Genomic DNA, 23208 nt, shown 5'->3' with positions numbered 1-23208 from the left:
GATCTCATGCTCATTTATTCTTTCAGGGAACTTGCAAGGTGATATGGTGCTATTACATATTACATGTATACCAGATTTATACAATGCTAGGTGCAATTATAACATGCATAAAAGTGCATGCATAAATCAGAGCAACACATTGGTCAGGTAGTTGTAAAGAAACCACCGCAAACAAAAAAAAAAGATTATTTTCCCCCGAGGTTTCCTATTGCACATTCCCTATACATGACTGAGCTTTAAAGTGAAGTGCAAATATCTCAATTACCGTATATTCTCGAGTATAAGTCGAGTTTTTCAGCATGATTTTTCGTGCTGAAAACGCCCCCCTCGGCTTATACTCGCGTGAACTCTCCGCCTGTCAATCCTTTCTCATTGGTCTTCAACCTGCGGACCTCCAGATGTTGCAAAACTACAACTCCCAGCATGCCCGGACAGCCATCGGCTGTCCGGGCATGCTGGGAGTTGTAGTTTTGAAACATCTGGAGGTCCGCAGGTTGAAGACCACTGCAGCCTTCGTCATCATCTAGACCCCCCCTTTAGTTTTCTACTCGCCTCCCCTCGGTGAGAAGGAAGGGTGAGCTGGTCCGGGCCATCTATGCTGCAGGGACGGTCCAGTGGGGAGGGTTAGTCGTTCTGGGCTGTCCATCTTCACCGGGAGGCCATCTTCTCTGCTCTGGGCCCGGCCCCGGACTAGTGATGTCGCCTTGACGACGACGCACAGGGACGTCCCTGCGAATGAACATCCCTGTGCGTCGTCGTCAAGGCAATGTCACTAGTCCTGGGCCTGGCCCGCGACAGGGGGGGATGATGTATTTCCCACCCTAGGCTTATAGTCGAGTCAATAACTTTTCCTGTGTTTTTGGGGTGAAATTAGGGGCCTCGGCTTATATTGGGGTCGGCTTATACTCAAGTATATACGGTATATGCTAAAAAAATTCTAATGGAGATTGTCTCATGCAGTGAGACAGGGATCGCAGGGAGTGAAGAGCTCAGCTGCACCTTTCCCCTGGCTAACTGTAGAGACCAATCTAGGTCTGAACGCCTTTAGTTAGTTTTTAGTTTTCTTTTAAATGTTCTTACATTTAGTTGTTTTGAACTTTTGATATTTAATATTAAAAGTACAAATTCTTTTGACAACTGCAAACACAGCAAAGAAGTACAATACTAGGGCAGTAAAGAAGAGATAATTGGAATGATTTTGAAAACAATGCAAGGAAAATTAATTATAATACTAATAAAAGAAAAGATTAAGTTGTCTCCTAGTCTTGGCAGCAGAACATTCTGTTAAATTTACAGACGCTGTGGATGTAACAATGCAGCTGAAGTATTGTCTTATCAAGGTTTTCAAAAAGGAACATAAAATAAGTTAGAGGATTCTATGTTGCACAATGGATTATATGAGACCGTTATCTTGTGACCACAATTTAATACTTTGGGTATTGCATCTGTCATGTAGTAATAATGAAGTAATACAAGCAGTTGGAGCTTTCGATGTATAAGATAAGTTCCCCTCTGGTAGCAATGATCGCTCATTGTCAGCTGAAGTCTAGCGCAATTTTCATTAGGAAGAAAACACTGTATCAGATTCAGATCCATCATCAATTATTTTCCAGGCAGAACTATTTTCACAGCTCTTTCACCTTGACAACTACATTACGGTTAACAATAATATAAAAGCACGCGGTCATTTCATTCTGCCGTTAACAAACATTGGTAGTTTAAGATGTTTTCTGACAGCAGCTTCAAAGTGGCAACTATTGGTTGTGTATGAGGGAGTCTTAGGAGAATAAGCTGGTTTGTTAAAAGGGGTATTCCTCTGGCCAGCGTTCTGAACATTTAGTTCTGAACTCTGTGTGCACGTTTAAGGGGGCGACCATGCCCCCTCATGACATCAGGCCACACACCCGTCAATGTAAGAATGTAAGTCTATGGGAGGGGGCAGGTGGGTGTGGCTTGATGTCATAAGGGGCGTGGCCGACCCCCGCGGCGCCCATAAAGCGCTCAGAACTAAATGTTCCGAACGCTGGCCAGTGGAGTACCCCTTTTAAAGGGGTATTCCAGGCAAAATGTATTGATGACCTATCGTCAGAGGTTTTATTCAGTAACAATAGGGTGATATAATTCAGTCACTATGTAATGGTAATTGGGGAGATTTATCAAAACCTGTCCAGAGGAAAAGTTGCCCAGTTGCCCATAGCAACCAATCAACTCGCTTCTTTCATTTTTAACAAAGCCTCTGTAAAATGAAAGAAGCTGTCGGATTGGTTCCTATGGGCAACTGGGCAACTTTTCCTCTGCACAGGTTTTGATAAACCTCCCCCAATGTGTTTTGCTGATGTACAGTGGTATTGTTCCTTGTATAGTGGTAATATTGGTCTGTATACAGTAATTTTTGTATGTATGTTTCTTTTTACTTTACTTAAGGCTCTGTTACCTAAAAATGCAGCATTGCATATGATCTAGATGTTTTTGTTTTTTTTTGCTTACTAGAGTCATATACTAAAACATGTTTTTTTCTAGTGTGTTTCTATTTTCTGGGAATTTTTTGTTTTATAAATTATTTTTTTTTTTTGCATTTTTTGTGCATTATCAAGGGTGCTGCCTTGCCTAAGCTGTTTTAAAAGCATTTAGTGATATTCTTTACAGCAGGACCCATAGACAGGAGCAATAGACCTATAGACAGTCCCATTCAGATGAATTGGAGACCCTCCTGGGCATTGTCTGTGACATTTTCAGAGTTCATTCTATAGGGAGGCTAAGCACTTACCCCTTATCTTCTTTGTCTACTTTCCAGTTCATGCTCCTCCAGGTGCCCAACCCCCTTTCCCTCCAACTTTCTAATACTTTTGCAAGAGTCTGTACTGCTAATTTCCAGACCCACTCTTTGCTTGTTAAAGGGTACTCCACCCCTAGACATCTTATCTCCAAAGTATAGGGGATAAGATGTCTGATCACGGGGATCCCACCAATGGGGACCAACACGATCTCGGCTGTGGTACCCCAAACATCTCGTGCACGGAGCGAACTTGGATCCGTGCCGGATGACTGGCGATGCGGAGGCTCGTGGCAGCCACGCCCCCTCCCATAGACTTGCATTGAGGGGGCGTGGCCATGACATCACGAGCGGGGCGTAGCCGTGATGTCACGAGCCCTGGCTGCAGCAGGTCTACAGTGGCGGGACCCCCGCGATCAGACATCTTATTCCCTTATCCTTTGGATAGGGGATAAGATGTCTAGGGGCGGAGTACCCATTTAAAGAAGTATTATTTATTCAAACCTTTCTATGGTTATACATTATGACTTCTGATTTGAAAGTATAGATTGGTATGAATGGCTACATTTCAAAAATAGACCCATCGATCTTTTTCTATAGAAGGTAAATAAATCTCACATAGTAGTTTCAATAAATATGTTTAAATATTTAAGTATATGAATAATCTATTAAAAGTTATGCTTATAATGCCAATCACAGGAACTCAGGAGAAGAAGAAGCTATTTGATAAAATGCAGACATTTCTTAGTTCACAATACACATTCCGGTATGTTAGAAGATGTGTATACTTGGCCCTTGATTGCAAATGTTGCAATTGCAAAAAAAATTCCAGAAGTCAGGAGAGCATCCTGTACAATAATAACACCATTAGATTTGGTTTACATCATAGCATTAGACTCAACAGTTTTCAGAAAAGTGTTTAGAAAATAGTCCTACCTATAAATAACAGCTGGCTCCAGCCTGTGCTGAAATACAAGTGTCCAGACACTATGTACATACTCAAATGACTCACAGCCAGGGTAACCCTTTAACACTCTGTATACTCCGGATCCTACCCCCGCAACCCCCGCCGCACCTGCCCGTGTCTGTGATGCATCACGCTTGAAATAAAGTATCACTGCCGAACGGCTGTCACGATGCCGGCTGGCAGGTAGTGGATCCTCTGTGCCAGAGAGGGATTGGCGTGGACCGTGCTAGTGGATCGGTTCTAAGTCACTACTGGTTTTCACCAGAGCCCGCCGCAAAGCGGGATGGTCTTGCTGCGGCGGTAGTGACCAGGTCGTATCCACTAGCAACGGCTCAACCTCTCTGACTGCTGAAGATAGGCGCGGTACAAGGGAGTAGACAGAAGCAAGGTCGGACGTAGCAGAAGGTCGGGGCAGGCAGCAAGGATCGTAGTCAGGGGCAACGGCAGGAGGTCTGGAACACAGGCTAGGAACACACAAGGAAACGCTTTCACTGGCACAATGGCAACAAGATCCGGCAAGGAAGTGCAGGGGAAGTGAGGTAATATAGGGAAGTGCACAGGTGAACACACTAATTGGAACCACTGCGCCAATCAGCGGCGCAGTGGCCCTTTAAATCGCAAAGACCCGGCGCGCGCGCGCCCTAGGGAGCGGGGCCGCGCGCGCCGGGACAGGACCGACGGAGAGCGAGTCAGGTACGGGAGCCGGGGTGCGCATCGCGAGCGGGCGCCACCCGCATCGCGAATCGCATCCCGGCTGGAGGCGGTATCGCAGCGCCCCGGGTCAGTGGATCCGACCGGAGCGCTGCAGTGAGGAGAGTGTAGCGAGCGCTCCGGGGAGGAGCGGGGACCCGGAGCGCTCGGCGGAACAGTACCCCCCCCCCTTGGGTCTCCCCCTCTTCTTAGAGCCTGAGAACCTGAGGAGCAGACTTTTGTCTAGGATATTGTCCTCAGGTTCCCAGGATCTCTCTTCTGGACCACAACCCTCCCAATCAACTAAAAAAAAAGTTTTCCCTCTGACCTTTTTGGATGCCAGAATCTCTTTGACGGAGAAGATGTCCGAGGAGCCGGAAACAGGAGTGGGGGAAACAAATTTGGGAGAGAAACGGTTGATGATAAGTGGCTTAAGAAGAGAAACGTGAAAGGCATTAGGAATACGAAGAGAAGGAGGAAGAAGAAGTTTGTAAGAGACAGGATTAATCTGGCACAAAATTTTGAAAGGACCAAGATAGCGTGGTCCCAACTTGTAGCTAGGGACACGGAAGCGGACATATTTAGCGGAGAGCCATACCTTGTCTCCAGGAGAAAAAATGGGAGGAGCTCTTCTTTTCTTATCCGCAAACTTCTTCATGCGTGATGAAGCCTGTAAGAGAGAATTTTGGGTCTCTCTCCATATGATGGAAAGATCACGAGAAATTTCATCCACAGCGGGCAGACCAGAGGGCAAGGGGGTAGGGAGGGGGGGAAGAGGGTGACGGCCGTACACCACGAAAAATGGGGATTTGGAGGAAGATTCAGAGACTCTGAAGTTATACGAGAATTCGGCCCATGGTAGAAGATCTGCCCAGTCATCCTGGCGGGAGGAAACAAAATGTCGTAAATAATCACCCAAGACCTGATTAATTCTTTCTACTTGTCCATTGGATTGAGGATGATATGCAGAAGAAAAGTTTAATTTAATCTTGAGTTGTTTACAGAGAGCCCTCCAGAATTTAGACACGAATTGGACGCCTCTATCCGAGACGATCTGCGTGGGCAACCCGTGAAGACGAAAAATGTGTACAAAAAATTGTTTAGCCAACTGAGGCGCTGAAGGAAGACCAGGAAGAGGGATGAAATGTGCCATTTTGGAGAATCGATCAACGACCACCCAAATAACAGTGTTGCCACGGGAAGGGGGTAAGTCAGTAATAAAATCCATACCAATCAGAGACCAAGGCTGTTCGGGGACAGGCAGAGGATGAAGAAAACCAGCGGGCTTCTGGCGAGGAGTCTTATCCCGGGCACAGATAGTGCAGGCTCGCACAAAGTCCACGACATCCGTCTCCAGAGTCGGCCACCAATAGAAGCGAGAGATGAGTTGCACAGATTTCTTGATGCCTGCATGACCTGCGAAATGGGAGGAGTGACCCCATTTGAGGATTCCGAGGCGTTGTCGTGGAGAAACGAAGGTCTTTCCTGGAGGAGTTTGCCTGATGGAGGCTGGGGAAGTGGAAATCAGGCAGTCAGGAGGAATGATGTGTTGCGGAGAGAGTTCAACTTCTGAAGCATCCGAGGAACGAGAGAGAGCATCGGCCCTAATGTTCTTATCGGCAGGCCGAAAGTGAATTTCAAAATTAAATCGGGCAAAGAACAGAGACCACCTGGCCTGGCGAGGATTCAGCCGTTGGGCAGACTTGAGGTAGGAGAGGTTCTTGTGATCGGTGTAAATAATAACTGGAAATCTTGATCCCTCCAGCAGATGCCTCCATTCCTCAAGTGCTAATTTAATGGCTAGAAGCTCTCGATCCCCGATGGAGTAGTTCCTCTCCGCCGGAGAGAAGGTCCTAGAAAAAAAACCACAAGTAACAGCATGCCCGGAAGAATTTTTTTGTAGAAGGACCGCTCCAGCTCCTACAGAGGAGGCATCAACCTCCAATAGGAAGGGTTTAGATGGGTCAGGTCTGGAGAGCACGGGAGCCGAAGAAAAGGCAGACTTGAGCCGTTTAAAGGCGTCTTCCGCTTGAGGAGGCCAAGACTTGGGATCGGCATTTTTTTTGGTTAAAGCCACGATAGGAGCCACAACGGTAGAAAAATGTGGAATAAATTGCCTGTAATAATTGGCGAACCCCAAAAAACGTTGGATAGCACGGAGTCCGGAGGGGCGTGGCCAATCTAAGACGGCAGAGAGTTTGTCTGGATCCATTTGTAGTCCCTGGCCAGAGACCAAGTATCCTAGGAAAGGAAGAGATTGGCATTCAAACAGACATTTCTCTATCTTGGCATAAAGTTGATTGTCACGAAGTCTCTGAAGAACCATACGGACATGCTGGCGGTGTTCTTCTAGATTGGCAGAAAAAATCAGGATATCGTCCAGATATACAACAACACAGGAGTATAAGAGATCACGAAAAATTTCATTAACAAAGTCTTGGAAGACGGCAGGGGCGTTGCACAGGCCAAAGGGCATGACCAGATACTCAAAGTGTCCATCTCTAGTGTTAAATGCCGTTTTCCATTCATCCCCCTCTCTGATGCGGATGAGATTATAAGCACCTCTTAAGTCCAGTTTGGTAAAGATGTGGGCACCTTGGAGGCGATCAAAGAGTTCAGAGATGAGGGGTAGGGGGTAGCGGTTCTTTACCGTGATTTTATTAAGACCGCGGTAGTCAATGCAAGGACGTAGAGAGCCATCTTTTTTGGACACAAAGAAAAATCCGGCTCCGGCAGGAGAGGAGGATTTACGGATAAAGCCCTTTTTTAAATTTTCCTGGATGTATTCAGACATGGCAAGAGTCTCTGGGGCGGACAGAGGATAAATTCTGCCCCGGGGTGGAGTAGTGCCCGGGAGGAGGTCAATAGGACAAACATAAGGCCTGTGAGGAGGTAGAGTCTCAGCTTGTTTTTTGCAAAAAACATCCGCAAAGTCCATATAGGCCTTAGGGAGACCGGTTACAGGAGGAACCACAGAGTCACGGCAAGGGTTACTGGGAACCGGTTTTAGGCAGTCCTTGGAACAAGAGGGCCCCCAACTCTTGATCTCCCCAGTGGACCAATCCAGGGTTGGGGAATGAAGTTGAAGCCAGGGAAGTCCAAGAAGAATTTCGGAAGTGCAATAGGGGAGGACCAAAAGTTCAATCTTCTCGTGATGAGGTCCGATGCACATTAGAAGGGGCTCCGTGCGGAAACGTATGGTACAGTCCAATCTTTCATTGTTTACACAATTGATGTAGAGGGGTCTGGCGAGACTGATCACCGGGATGTTGAACCTGTTGACGAGAGAGGCCAAAATAAAATTTCCTGCAGATCCGGAATCCAAGAAGGCCATAGTAGAGAAGGAGAAGGCAGAGGCAGATATCCGCACAGGCACAGTAAGACGTGGAGAAGCAGAGTAGACATCAAGGACTGTCTCACCTTTGTGCGGAGTCAGCGTACGTCTTTCCAGGCGGGAAGGACGGATAGGACAATCCTTCAGGAAGTGTTCGGTACTGGCACAGTACAGGCAGAGATTCTCCATGCGGCGTCGTGTCCTCTCTTGAGGTGTCAGGCGAGACCGGTCGACCTGCATAGCCTCCACGGCGGGAGGCACAGGAACGGATTGCAGGGGACCAGAGGAGAGAGGAGCCGGGGAGAAAAAACGCCTCGTGCGAACAAAGTCCATATCCTGGCGGAGCTCTTGACGCCTTTCGGAAAAACGCATGTCAATGCGAGTGGCTAGGTGAATGAGTTCATGTAGGTTAGCAGGAATTTCTCGTGCGGCCAGAACATCTTTAATGTTGCTGGATAGGCCTTTTTTAAAGGTCGCGCAGAGGGCCTCATTATTCCAGGATAATTCTGAAGCAAGAGTACGGAATTGTACGGCGTACTCGCCAACGGAAGAATTACCCTGGACCAGGTTCAACAGAGCAGTCTCGGCAGAAGAGGCTCGGGCAGGTTCCTCAAAGACACTTCGAATTTCCGAGAAGAAGGAGTGTATAGAGGCAGTGACGGGGTCATTGCGGTCCCAGAGCGGTGTGGCCCATGACAGATCTTTTCCAGACAGAAGGCTGACTACGAAAGCCACCTTAGACCTTTCAGTAGGAAACTGGTCCGACATCATCTCCAAGTGGAGGGAACATTGGGAAAGAAAGCCACGGCAAAACTTAGAGTCCCCATCAAATTTATCCGGCAAGGATAGTCGTAGACCAGAAGCGGCCACTCGCTGCGGAGGAGGAGCAGGAGCTGGCGGAGGAGATGATTGCTGAAGCTGTGGTAGTAGCTGCTGTAGCATCACGGTCAGTTGAGACAGCTGTTGGCCTTGTTGCGCTATCTGTTGTGACTGCTGGGCGACCACCGTGGTGAGGTCAGCGACAACTGGCAGAGGAACTTCAGCGGGATCCATGGCCGGATCTACTGTCACGATGCCGGCTGGCAGGTAGTGGATCCTCTGTGCCAGAGAGGGATTGGCGTGGACCGTGCTAGTGGATCGGTTCTAAGTCACTACTGGTTTTCACCAGAGCCCGCCGCAAAGCGGGATGGTCTTGCTGCGGCGGTAGTGACCAGGTCGTATCCACTAGCAACGGCTCAACCTCTCTGACTGCTGAAGATAGGCGCGGTACAAGGAAGTAGACAGAAGCAAGGTCGGACGTAGCAGAAGGTCGGGGCAGGCAGCAAGGATCGTAGTCAGGGGCAATGGCAGGAGGTCTGGAACACAGGCTAGGAACACACAAGGAAACGCTTTCACTGGCACAATGGCAACAAGATCCGGCAAGGAAGTGCAGGGGAAGTGAGGTAATATAGGGAAGTGCACAGGTGAACACACTAATTGGAACCACTGCGCCAATCAGCGGCGCAGTGGCCCTTTAAATCGCAAAGACCCGGCGCGCGCGCGCCCTAGGGAGCGGGGCCGCGCGCGCCGGGACAGGACCGACGGAGAGCGAGTCAGGTACGGGAGCCGGGGTGCGCATCGCGAGCGGGCGCCACCCGCATCGCGAATCGCATCCCGGCTGGAGGCGGTATCGCAGCGCCCCGGGTCAGTGGATCCGACCGGAGCGCTGCAGTGAGGAGAGTGTAGCGAGCGCTCCGGGGAGGAGCGGGGACCCGGAGCGCTCGGCGTAACAACGGCGACTGCAGTCCGCTGTCTTCTTTTCACTTCCAGCTCTGTATACTGCATTGAACTTTTCAAAAATAAATAAATCATAAAAATTATTAGCAAAAGTCACCACTACGTGGTTGGTGTGAATTTGTAGTTTATAGTGCATTCGGAAAGTTTTCAGACCCTTTCACATTTTACATATGTTGCTATGTTGTAGCTTAAATAAAATAAAAATCAATCCCCTCCCCCCCCATCATTCTGCAGCCAATTCCCCATAGAGAGGAAGTGATAACAGAATGTTACTACCGTATATACTCGAGTATTAGCCGTTCCGAATATAAGCCAAGGCCCCTAATTTCACCCAAAAACCTAGGAAAAGTTATTGACTCGACTATAAGCCTAGGGTGGGAAATACATCATCCAGACCCCCGTCTTAAACACCCCCGTCATCATCACTCCCATCATTATCACCCTCATCATCATCACCCTGTCGTTATCACCATCATCATCACCCTGTCATTATCACCCTGTCATTATCACCTTCGTCATCATCCCCCCTCATCCTCATTCCCCCCTTCATCATCACCGCCTGTCAATCCCTTCATCATCATCCAGACCCCCCTTTTGTTTTCTACTCACCTCCCCAGTTGTTGCTTTCTCGGTGGGAGGGTTAGTCATTCCGGGCTTACCATCTTCACTGGGAGGCCCTCTTCTCCGCTAGCCACAGACTAGTGACATTGCGTTAATGACGACGCGCAGGGACATCCGTTAGGTCTCTCCGCATGAACGTCCCTGCGCAGTGGCATCAATGCAGCATCGCTAGTTTGGGGCCAGCCCGGAGCGGAGAAGAGGGCCTCACAGTGAAGATGAACAGCCCGGAATGACTAACCCTCCCCACCGGATTGTCCCTGCAGCATAGATGGCCGAAGATGGATGGCCTGGCCCATCCCTTCACAGCTAAGCCAGAAGTGTTTTTTGTTCACTCGAGTATAAGCTGAGGGGGGCGTTTTCAGCATGAAAAATCATGCAGATTTTACTCGAGTATATACGGTAATCTTTGCTAACTTGGGTGTGAACTCAGGGTCATTGTCTTGTTGGAAGGTAAATCTTTGGCCCAGTCTGAAGTATAGAGAACTTTCCATTTATCGTTCCCTCAACCGTGACCAGTCTCTCTGTCCAAGCCACTTTCCATATAAAATAAAATTCCACAGTGTGACACTATCAAGACCATGCCTCTCTGTGGCGATGGTATTGGGCAGGTAACGGGCAATGACTGGTTTCCTCCAGATTTACCATTTAGAACTGAGGCTAGAATGTTAAATTATAATTTCATCAGACCAGAAAATCTTGTTTACCACAGTCTGAGAGTCATTTAGGTTTTTGGTTTTTGCGAACTCCATGCAGGCTTTCATGTGGTAGAAAGCTCAGATTGGTGAAGTGCCACAGTGATGGTTGGCCTTCTGGAAGTTTCTCCTTTAAATGTCTTCAATTTAAAAATTATGAAGGTCAATGTGATCTTGAGAACTTTCAGTGCATCAGAACTCCCCCCCCCCCCCTTCTCCCCCTTCTCCAGATCTGTTTTTTAAAGGAGTTATCTGGCAGGAGGAATGCCCATTCTGCATTATATAAAAAAAAAATAGACCTTTACCCACCTCCAGCACTCAGATGGTGCCTCTAATGTCCTGCTTCAGTCCCTGACTGCGATTCCCTTACTGTGCATGGCCTGGAGAATGGGCATTCTTCTAAACCCCCCTCTCACTAAATAACCCTTTAAATACAATCCTGTCTCTGAGTTTTACAGGCAGTTCCTTCCCTCTCATGGCTTTGTTTTTGATCTAATACACATTGTCAGCTGTGAGCAATTATATAGACAGGGCTGTGTCTTTCCAAATCCTGTCCAATCACTAAATTTAAAATATTGTGTAAAAACATTTCAAAGATGAAGAGAATTGGGAGGCCCGAGAGCTAAATTTTAAATATCATAACAAAGGTTCTGGAATACTTATGTCCATGCCACATTTTTCCTTTTTAATTAATTATCCAAAAATTTTAACATTCTGATTTAGTGTTGTCATTATTGAGTAGTGAGTGCATAATGAGGGGGTTAATCTTGATTTTTTTTTTTTGTTTTAGTGCAAGGCTGCAACATAAAATTACAACATTATGAAATGTAAAAAAGTGAAAAGATCTGAAGTCTTTACGAATGCAGTGTATATATACATGAATCATAAAGTACTTTTGTTTGGCTAGGTTTCCACATAGGTTTTTTTCTGGTGTTTTTTTTTTTTTTTTGGAATACTGCCACTGCAGTGTTTGTGCCAAAGCCAAAAGCTTATTCAAAAGGAACGGACAGATATGAGAAGGACTTAAACTTCTCTTTACTGCAGGATCCACTTCTGACTTTGGCCTAAAAACTGCAGTGACAGTTTTCAAAAAAACAGCAGATGTATGATAGTAAAAGTGCTAGTAAAAAGAGGAATATCTTGTCATAAAAAGCAAGCATAAACCTCCTACCAGCATTGGACCTCTTTTTACAGATGGGTTCACATCAGCATTTTTCCTTTCCGTTACTTAATTTCGTTAGAAAAACTGAGAAACGGAAATAGAAATGTAACGGATCCTATTCATTCCTATGGGCTTTTTTAATATTTGTTGTACTCAGTCTGCTTCATCATTTCTGCTTCATTTCAGTTATTTATAACGCAATATTATAAAGAGCATGCAATATTTATTTTTCTGTCTTTAATTAACGGACATTCTAATGGACATTAGCAATTTAATATTGAAGCCTATGGTGACAAAAGTAACCTCCGCTAACTGCCAATATTTTTATATCCTTTATTGACACTGAACATGCTCAGAAAAAAAAACTGGGTAAAAAATAACAGATACCGTATATACTCGAGTATAAGCCGAGTTTTGAATCTGGATGATGACAAAGGCCGCAGTGGTCTTCAACCTGCGGACCTCCAGATGTTTAAAAACTACAACTCCCAGCATGCCCGGACAGCCGATGGCAGCCGATGGCAGGGATTGACAGGCGGTGATGATGAAAAGGGGGGGGGATGATGACGAGGGGGATGATGATGAGGGGGATGATGACAGGGTGATGATGAGGGGGTGATGATGACGGGGTGTTGACGACGGGGGTGATGATGACAGGGTGATAATGACGGAGTGATGATGATAGGATGACCGGGTGATGATGACAGGGTGATAATGACGGGGTGATGATGACGGGGACGATAATGACGGGGTGATGATGATGGGGGTCATAATGACAGGGTGATCATGACAGGGTGATGATGATGGGGGTGATGATGACGGGGGCTGATCATGACAGGGTGATGATGATGGGGGTCATAATGACGGGGGGTTAATGACGAGGGTGATAATGATGGGGGTGATAATGACGGGGTCTGGATGATGACAGGGGGGGATGATGACATGGGGGGGATAATGTATTTCCCACCCTAGTCTTATAGTCGAGTCAATAACTTTTCCTGGGTTTTTGGGGTGAAATTAGGGGCCTCGACTTATATTCGGGACAGCTTATACTCGAGTATATACGGTAAATAACAGAGATAAAGGGATTTTGTAATTGCTAACAATGGATGTTAACGGGACGTTTTTAAATGTAAGTTTTACAAAAATCTTTTACCATTTTACTTCTGTTAAACTCAGTTTTACATCAGTTATAAGCGCCACCCTTTATGTGTCAATAACAGACACAGCATAACAGATTTGAACAACGCTGAAGTGAACGTAGCCTAACAGCTGTATGATCTTTATTCAGTGTTTTCAGGTATATTCAGTTCAGTAAAGATTTTTTTAACCACAGGACCATCACTAGAACCATTTATTTATTTTTTTGATAATTATAATGACTACAAATACTTCTACATGTAGTATAGTGTATTACAGTATACATGAAGTCATGGTTTAATTGTTCACAATAGAACATTACATGAGCTGTTGTATTCGCTGGATGTAAATTCAGGTTCCTAGCCCCAGAAATATGACATATTTGCATCAATATGCTGATAGAACTCAGACTCTTGTTCAGACAATCTCTACTATCTGTTATGCAAACTGCTCAGTCAGAAAATTATGCATAACATACCATCTGAGTATGGAGACAAGATTTACATTGTTATGTAAATGGTTTAGTGGCCTAACTTATGTTTATTGTATGATCTTAATATAAAGTAGCGATGTAAAGTACGGATGTAAAATGTCACTTACTTTCCTAATGGGTGACTATCGGTAGTTCACTGTTTCCTATTGCCTTGTTAGTCCGATTTGGTCCTTTCCTTTAACATGACACACAACCCTGTTATTTCTTAATGTACACAATGAAAATTAAATCACCAGTGGAAATATATGGAAATATTTAAAACGCTGAAGTGTAAAAGCTACATATGTAATATACACAGTATAAATAATTCCCTAAGAAGATTAGGAATCTGTACTATACTCCCACTAAGCTGAAATGTAGTTAACAGATCTGTACTGTATTAAGACCAGATACACAATTATATTACACAGTAAGTTTATTATGTGCACAATAATATACTGTAAACCCCAATTTTATCATTTGTAATACACAGTTGTGTTCCCTACTACTAGTTATAAGAGCCCAGATATAGCATTTCTGTAAAGTTTTTTTTTACATTGTCTATTTATTTATTTTTATTTTTGCTTCAAGAAATTAATGTGTACACTCCATTGTGGAAAGGGGTTAGCATAAATGATCATAAATGGAGTAAAATATAAGTTACCTTTCAGTTACATATTTTGTCAACAGTTTTTTTTATGCTGGGGACATACTGGAACGAGAGTTGACAATTGTTCGTTAGCCTTGTATAAAAATGACTTGTGTTAGTGTAACCTTCATTCACTTTATTTTTCAGCATTTAAATTATTGGCCCTGATTTACTAAGAGTGGAGTCTAGGTTTCTTTGTGGGTTTTAATTCCCTACAAGTATTTTTCCACAGTATTTACCAAGGTTTCCCTACATTTTGCATTTTTCCCTACATTTAGCTTTTTTTACACATGATCTGATCTGTGGGGTTTTCCGGAGCTCAAATCCACCACAATTACTGTGGAAACCTTAGTAAATATGTTGGGACCACCTGTTGCTGGTCACGCCCCCTTTCCCGGTGACCACACCTATTTTCGGGTTTTGGTCGGGTTTTTGAATTTATTTTGTGCAAATTCAAGCGCAGGCACAATGTGTGGCGCAATGCACCAAATTCTGCTCCACAACCCGACATAGCAGGTCAGGTTTACAATAGTAAATCGGGGCCATTGTGTGCATACGTAATGTGTTATATTCTGCACGCTCTGTCACTCATTTTTAATAAGTGCAGTAAAGCTTAGCTGCTATGATGTTTCTCCATAAACAGCACACACCAGAGCTCCTGCTACCCTGTCTTTTTGTAGGATACGATCAGAAGCTGCAGCAGTATGGAGGCCATTATACAGCAGTGTTAAAGGAGTATTCCAGCGCAAAATAACTTATCCCCTCTCCAAAGGATAGGGGATAAGTTATAGATTGCGGGGGGTCCGAGCGCTGTGGCCCCCCGGGATCTCCTGGACGGGGCAGTCTGCAGAAAGTTAAGTTTTGTCCCCAGCAGAAAGCCGCGGCAGACACGCCCCCTCCATGTATCTCTATGCTGACGCAGCCCCATCCAGGAGATTCCGGGGGGCCCCAGTACTCGGACCCCCCACGATCTATAACTTATCCCCTATCCGAAGGATAGGGGATAAGTTATATTGCACTACAAATGTCCTTTAAGCAGTACTGCAGTAATTCCACTACTAGGATAAGATAGGCCCTAAGTCTCCCATCGCACTGTGGAATTTACAGCTGGAAAAATCTGGCCAGACATTCCATAGGCAGCAAGCGCCAGCAGAAAAAGCTAGAACCACTCTGAAATGTGTCGTCTCCATAGACGACAATGCATTACTGAGCAGATTCTGCAGAAAAAATTGACATGTTCATTCTTTCTGCGGAGTCTGGATTTTAAATTTCCATGCCAGATTTTTCTTACATAGGCTTACTTTTTCTTACATAGGCTTTTTAGGGCAGCAGTTGTAACCTGATCCCTCAGTAAACTGATAGTCCCTCTTAACTCTCAAGAATTTAACAGTGAATTAAGAGTGAAAGAACAGTGCAGTAGCCAGATGGGTGGAGAAAAAGTGGCTTCTGAATGAAGATAGAGGTGTAGATGGATTTTAGCAGGGTAGTGCAAGTGAAGTGAATGAACAGTGCAGTAGCCAGGTGGGTGGAGAAGCGGCTTCTACAGTATGTGGAGATATAGATGCTTTGAATAAGATACATTAGAAAGTTTCTTATCTTTACTTGTACTATTGATTTATGGGGAAATCATTGCCTCAGTCTTCACATATGTTTAGTTCAGAAAATAACTAAACAAATATTTTAATGATCAAAAGTAAAATGCCAATGCAAGATCTACCCCATGATCCTAATAATATGCCAATAGGGAAAGATTAGATTACAGAAAAAGAAGAGTAAAAAACTAACCTTGTTTGAATTCTGTCTTGAGTAAAGTATATGTCCCATTTATTTATCTATAGTAAGAGGTTGAACTGGTATGAAATATTCAATGGACCATAGATTTTGTGGCTAAATAATGTCTAATTAACCCATATTGCGCTATGCTCACTACTGCACATTGTTAGTATACAATGTTATGATTACCATGTTATTTTTGTGCTGCCATTCTTTTGATTTGTTTGCCCATAATCACAATCAGAATCACATGTCAGATTCAACTCAAATGCTCCATAACAAACAAAAGTGAAGTAAGTACTATAGGGAAGATAGATATAATACAGGATCTGCTATAACTGGGATGTTAATCTTTTTTTTTATTTTTATTTTTTCAAGTATCTCCAATGTAATAATGTCTGCGGATCTCCACTGATTCATAAATTGTGGTCTTTCCCTAGCACAACCATCATAAATTCTATGAACACATACAGCGTCAGCTAGCATCTAAATTGTATTGCTTTTGAGTGTACTGTTTCGTTTCTTGTTTACATTCCATTCATTTTCATGTACCCTATCTCCATAAACTAAATACTAAAGTTACAAACACATGCTCTTTTCTTTCAGATGTGGAGCTGCTTTGCTCGACAGAGCATTTACCATTTCTTCTGGAAAGAGTGGTTGCCTAAATGAAGAAAGCCAATGTATCAGGAAATGGCATTACTGGCAGGGAAAGCAGAGGCCGACTTTACCTCCTTTAGGATTAAAAACGTTGACAACCTATGTGAAGTGCGGACCAGGAAAGGAGTCTTCTACAAAACAGCTAAGCTCCTCAGGCCTGGAGAGGAGAGACGTTATAAAGGCCAAGTGGAGGATAGAATGCGACATGTCATCATCAACGTAGGGGGCATAAAGTATCGGATCCCATGGACTACACTAGAAGACTGTCCACTAACACGGCTGGGGAAACTGAAGGCTTGTAACAACTATGATGAGTTCATGGATGTTTGTGATGATTATGACATCAATTGCAATGAGTTCTTCTTTGATCGTAACCCATGTGCCTTTAGGACTATTATGACTTTTCTGGCCGCCGGGAAGCTAAGGATACTGAGAGAGATGTGTGCCCTATCTTTCCAGGAAGAACTTATATACTGGGGGATTGAGGAAGAACAATTGGAGTGGTGCTGCCTTAGAAAGCTGCAGCAAAAGGAGGAGGAATTGGCTGAGGCTAAGATGTACGAAGGGGAATATGGCACCTCCAAGGAGAATTCGCAAAGTGCCTTGCAGGACAGTGGGCGTTTAGCCCAGTGCATGAAGCATCTCAGGGACATGGTAGAGAACCCTCACTCAGGGATTCCTGGGAAAATCTTTGCTTGTTTGTCAGTTTCTTTTGTGGCAATCACAGCAGTAAGCCTCTGTATAAGCACCATGCCAGATTTCAGAGACGAGGAGGATAGGGTAAGTCTGGTGAACAGAGTTGTGTCTTTAGTGTCATCTATAGATGCCTACACTATAACCAGAAATATCCATGTTTCTTATTGGCTGATAAGTAGTGTTTGTCACTAGCAGATGGAATGTAGAAGAGATTTATCTAATTCTTTTATTTTATATGAAAAATTAAACCACATATTTTTAGTACAACCTAATGTAAAACAGCCAGCTGTCTTTAGAAAACTGTTCTCAGTTTAAAAATATTAGAATGTTTCAGTTAAACGATAAATGAAAACATTTATTCCTTAGAGCCAAACGGAATTGTTTGTTCATTTTGTCCAATAGGCAGATGTGTCGTTCAGGAAGCTATTCTTTTGAGTGCTTTGCTACCATTGGTGGTCCAAATTAAGACAAATATTACCGTATTTTTCGCCGTATAAGACGCACTTTTTCTTCCCCAAAACTGGGGGGGAAAAGTCGGTGCGTCTTATACGGCGAATACACCCCTATCGCAGCGGTCCCTGCGGCCATCACCGATCGCGGTGATGCCCTGTATTAACCCTTCAGACGCGGCGATCAAAGCTGACCGCCGCGTCTGAAGGGAAAGTGATACTAACCCGGCTGTTCAGTCGGGCTGTTCAGGACCGCCGCGATCTCACCGCGGCAGTCCCGAACAGCCCGACTGAATAGCCGGGTTAGTGCTTACAGGACACCGGGAGGGACCTTACCTGCCTCCTCGTTGTCTTCTCCGTTCAGGGATCCCCTCTATGACCGGCGCTATCCTTCCTCGTCATCACGTCGTCGCGTACGTGCGTCGGCGTGCGTAACGACGTGATGTCGGCGACGGAGAGCAAGGATACCCTGCCGGCAGCAGAGACGTTACGGAGCGACGGGAACATGGCGACAGCGATGGAGCGACATCCAGGGCAGCGGTGACGGGTCCGGAGCGGCGGCGACACGTGAGTTTTACCTCCTCCTGCAGTGGTTTTCAATCTGTGGACCTCCAGATGTTGCAAAACTACAACTCCCAGCATGCTGGGAGTTGTAGTTTTGCAACATCTGGAGGTCTGCAGGTTGAAGACCACTATTGGGTTCAAAATCTTTATTTTTTTAGATTTTTCCCCTAAAAACTGGGTGCGTTTTATACGCCGGTGCATCCTATAGGACGAAAAATATGGTATATAATTTAGCTCCTTACCTTTTGGCCTAGAAATTATGTTAGAAAAGGGAGGACTTGAGGGAACCCTATAACTGACCAGTAGTCAGTTTATATCCTGAAGTCTCTGGGTATGGCCGCATGTACCATATATTGTGAGGATTGTGGTGCAGATTTGTACTATACTATATAAGGTGTTTTTTGTGTATTTGCAAAAGTAGATCTGGGGGCAGCATGTTTATCTCCACAAGGCAGGTCATTTTATCTACTGCTTTTGTATGTTTTTTTTTCCCCACAGCATGATTTTTGTAAATCTTATCCACTTCTCAACTACTGCAAATGCTTCAGACCCCTATAGTGCATAGATGTGTAGGAGGGATTTGAAGAAAGAACATATATAGATCCAGCAGAAATAATCCTTTCATTTTAAATATATAGCACCATACATAGCTATATAGAGCTAGAGCTTAGAAGAGCCCATACAGTGACATCTTGAAGACTTTGTACAGAATAGTAATTTTCCATAATTCAGGGAACATTTACATCAGGTTTTCAAAATCAGTGCTCTAACATCCTTGTAGATCTAAAATGCATGCTATGTTACGTTAATGGTGCATTATAATATTAAGTATAAAAACATTATAATTTACAGTAGTATACTAAAAATAAAATGCTACTCTTTGCTAAAGTGGGCATCTAAAATGTTATATTTGTAGAAAATTGTGACATTAAGAAGTGTGAGATTAGAGGGAAGGAGCTGCTCTTTTCTAGATATTGCTGGGTTTTAGTCCATAGGCTGTGTGTGGTATTTTCTTGACAAACAGGAAGAGAGCCTTTTTCTCTAATAAGATATATTACAGGTTTCTTCTATTCACTTGTACTATTGATTTCTGCTAGGTTTATTGAAAAGACAGTGACCATTTTAAGTTTATATCTCATTGCTAAGTATTTAGATGCCTATAAAAAGGGTCCATAAGCTTTTCCTTTTTCTTATTTAAATTTTTTTGAAGAATAAGCATTATGTAATACATTTAAATTCTGGTTATTTATTTATTTTTTTATTTATTTTTTTCACAAGGTGTTTCGGCAGAGTTCAGAAGGCACCCTACTCAATAATATTGTCTCTTACTGGGTAATTGACTCAATTTCATGTCAAAACCCATCAATACATTTGTGCACAAAAGTCAGTAATGGTTAGTTATATGGTTTTAACGCCACTCAACATTGAAAGCCACATGATTGATGGCGGCCTTATTTTGCATAATTGTCAAGATGTTTTGCTTGTAAGTTGCTACTTACACGTGAGCAATGGACACATATAATATCATGTTAAGAATTAAGCAATTGGTTATATTTGACATATTGATCTGCCCTGATACAGATAATTTACTGTTATTTAACAATATTCTGAAATTCAAGTGCCCTGTTTTTACCAAAAAAAAAATAGACAACTATCAGTCCTGACTGTCAATTGTAGTATCAGTGTCCTAGACATGAAATCCATTTATTTATTTATTTATTTTTTTTACTTGAGTGTATTTTTTTTTTTTACCTTTGCCTGACTAACTATAGCTTCCATGTAGTAGCAACTCAAACCAAATATCTGGTAAAGAAGCATGTACGGCAATAAAGTCGGCGCTGTTTGTCTTCCATTTTCTGCAAAAGTGTTGTTATACGAAATCTAGCAATGCATAAGCAATGTTGTAATTCATATAAACATAGGTGCTAAGGTTTGCTTTGTAAAGAAATAGCGGTGTAGGCAGAAAATGCCAGTGCTAGGATTGCTCGGAAATGCACCATCTCCATGGAGGACAATGCATTTCTTTGTGGATTCTGCCTAAAGAATTGACATGTCAATTCTTCTTTCATTTCTAAAAGGGCTCTGAGAAAAAAAAAAAAGCAATTGGAATGGTTGCTATGGGCAACTGCACCGATCTTCCTCTACACAGGTTTTGAAAAATCTTCCCCACAATTTTTTAAAAGTGGTAAAATAAGACAAAACCTGTATACAATATAGCTGCAAGCAGAAATACAGGTGGCCAAGCTGCAGAGCCGGGGTATAGCACACGACTGCTGTGACCCTGGTTGTAGAGAAGCTGATCATGGACATGTCTGCTAATTTTCGCACTGTTCTGACCAGTAATTTTAGAGAAAACTATCTTTGCAGAATGTTGCGCAATCCAATATGGCTGACAAGTATGGTGAGCAATAGTGGTACAGAAACATGTGTGCTAATTTTCCCCCTGCTCTGACTATTAATTATAAAAAAAATTGTGTTTGCTAAATATTGCGCAATCCAATATGGCGGCAAGTATGGTAAGCAAATGTGGTACAGAAAGTGATCACGAACATGTGCTAATTGTCACATTGTTCAGAACAGGAATTTCAGAGAAACCCATGTATATACTCGAGTATATTTTACCCCAAAAACCCAGGAAAAGTTATTGACTCGACTATAAGCCTAGGGTGGGAAATACATCATCCCCCCCATGTAATCATCCAGACCCCCGTCATGATCGCCCCCCCCTTCATCATCACCGCCTGTTAATCCCTTCATCAGTGGTCTTCAACCTGCAGACCTCTAGATGTTGCAAAACTACAACTCCCAGCTCAGCGCTTCGGGCCCGGCCCCGGACTAGTGACGTTGCCTTGACAATGACACACAGGGACGTTGCGCATGAACGTCCCTGTGCTTCGTCGTCAATGCAACGTCACTAGTCCGGGGCCGGGCCTGAAGCGCGGAGAAGAGGCCCCCCCCCGGGGGAAATGGACAGCTGGCAATGAATAATCCTCCCCGCCAGACGGTCCCTGCAGCATAAATGGCCCGGACCAGCTCACCCTAACTTCCCGCCGAGGGGAGGTGAGTACAAAACAAAAGGGGGGGGGGCTGGATGATGACGAAGGCCGCAGTGGTCTTCAACCTGTGGACCTCCAGAGGTTTCAAAACTACAACACCCAGCATGCATGGTGGGAGTTGTAGTTTTGCAACATCTGGAGGTCCGCAGGTTGAAGACCACTGATAAAGGGATTGACAGGCGGAGAGTTCACTCGAGTATAAGCCGAGGGGGGCATTTTCAGCACTGAATCGTGCTGAAAAACTCGGCTTATACTCGAGTATATACGGTATACAGGATATTCCTTTAGTCTCTCTCTGTTTTTGACTCATATTGGGTAACAATTGCAGTGCCGTCACCGAACTTTCCAAAAACCTAGAATTACAAACAGGGGATTCTAATGCAGACATTGCAAAAGGAGGATGTATTTCAGTCCCCACTGTACTTTTTGTGTTCCATGTATGACTGTCTGGGCAGTGCTGGTAGATGCCATTTAACTCATTGTACAGAAAGTTACATTTCTCTCTGCAAAGCCTGCATGTTTGTCACTCTTAATTTCAGGTTTGTATTCTGTTCATGAAACAGGAAGCTTAGGAAGAACAATGCTGCAGACTCACAATGTTATATAGGATACAATGTTACAGTGAGTCTGGGGCTTTCTTTTAAATGCCTTAATATGTGTCAGTCTTTACTGCATTTCTTTAATTCCGTCCATAAATTATTAGCCTCAGAAAGAGCAGTGCATGCGGTAAAACAGTGACACAAATGCTGTATAACACTGACACACATGCAGACATATTTTTGTGTACAGTGATCCCTCAACTAACAATGGCCTCAACATACAATAGTTTCAACATGCAATGGTCTTTTCTGGACCATCGTAAGTTGAAACCAGACTCAACATACAATGTACAGACAGTCCAGATCTGTGAAACGTGTCAATGGCTGGAAGAACTGACCAATCAAAATGGGCATTCACTGGTAAAACCCCTGTATTACTGAAGCGTATGCACTGACTGGTGTCTGGTATTACATGTTCTGTACACTTTACCTGTATCAGGGTTAGATGCTCCTTTGGACACCAGGTGAGGGTGACTCCATAACTTTTTTGGGACACTGTGTTCTGTACAGGACCCCGAAGAAGCTCCTGTCCTCTACATAGACCAGTGTTTCCCAAGCAGGGTGGCCCCAGCTGTTGCAAAACTACAACTCCCAGCATGCCCGGACAGCCTTTGGCTGTCCGGGTATGCTGGGAGTTGTAGTTTTGCAACAGCTGGAGTCTCCCTGCTTGGGAAACACTGACATGGTCGTGATTACAGCTCCCAGCAGATCTTTCCTACTTCTATATATAAGGACTTGCTTTATCTGTATTAGTTATCTACTTATTTTTCTTTAATCCTCACTTTTTCCTATTTTTGGATGACATTTTGGTGCCTTTAGAACCAATTACCAGGTTTCCATAGAGTTCTGGTCTCAACATACAATGGTTTCAACATACAATGGTCGTCCCAGAACCGATTAATATTGTAACTTGAGGGACCACTGTATTTTAAAACTTTTAGGTAAGAGTCAACATGCACATAATGCAAATAAAGCGGTGTTTATATCTTTATATATGTAACGTTATTTAAGTTTAGAAATATAAATGTATCTTTTAGTAAGCAGATATTGTTAGTGTAAAACAACAGGGGCCCCAGTAAGATAAGAATTAGGCTAGGTTCACACTACGGAATCTCTGGGCAGAATTTCTGCCAAA

General features: G+C 44.0%; 1 protein-coding gene across 2 annotated transcripts in view; it reads left to right on the top strand.

Annotated features, from left to right (window-relative positions):
* The window catches only part of KCNG2 (potassium voltage-gated channel modifier subfamily G member 2), a 164538-nt gene that overhangs the window by 77443 nt on the left and 63887 nt on the right, over nucleotides 1–23208 (top strand). For both annotated transcript variants that reach the window (XM_056521370.1, XM_056521372.1), the window contains one exon: nucleotides 16656–17489. In XM_056521370.1, the coding sequence (XP_056377345.1) occupies nucleotides 16731–17489 (759 nt within the window). In that variant the 5' untranslated portion in view covers nucleotides 16656–16730. The remainder of the gene's footprint in view (nucleotides 1–16655; nucleotides 17490–23208) is intronic.

The sequence above is a fragment of the Hyla sarda genome, chromosome 5 (assembly GCF_029499605.1).
Source record: "Hyla sarda isolate aHylSar1 chromosome 5, aHylSar1.hap1, whole genome shotgun sequence".
In the NCBI taxonomy this organism is placed as follows: Eukaryota; Metazoa; Chordata; class Amphibia; order Anura; family Hylidae; genus Hyla; species Hyla sarda.
The sequence above is the reverse complement of the archived record's forward strand: the minus strand, read 5'-3'. Positions and strand labels throughout refer to the sequence as shown.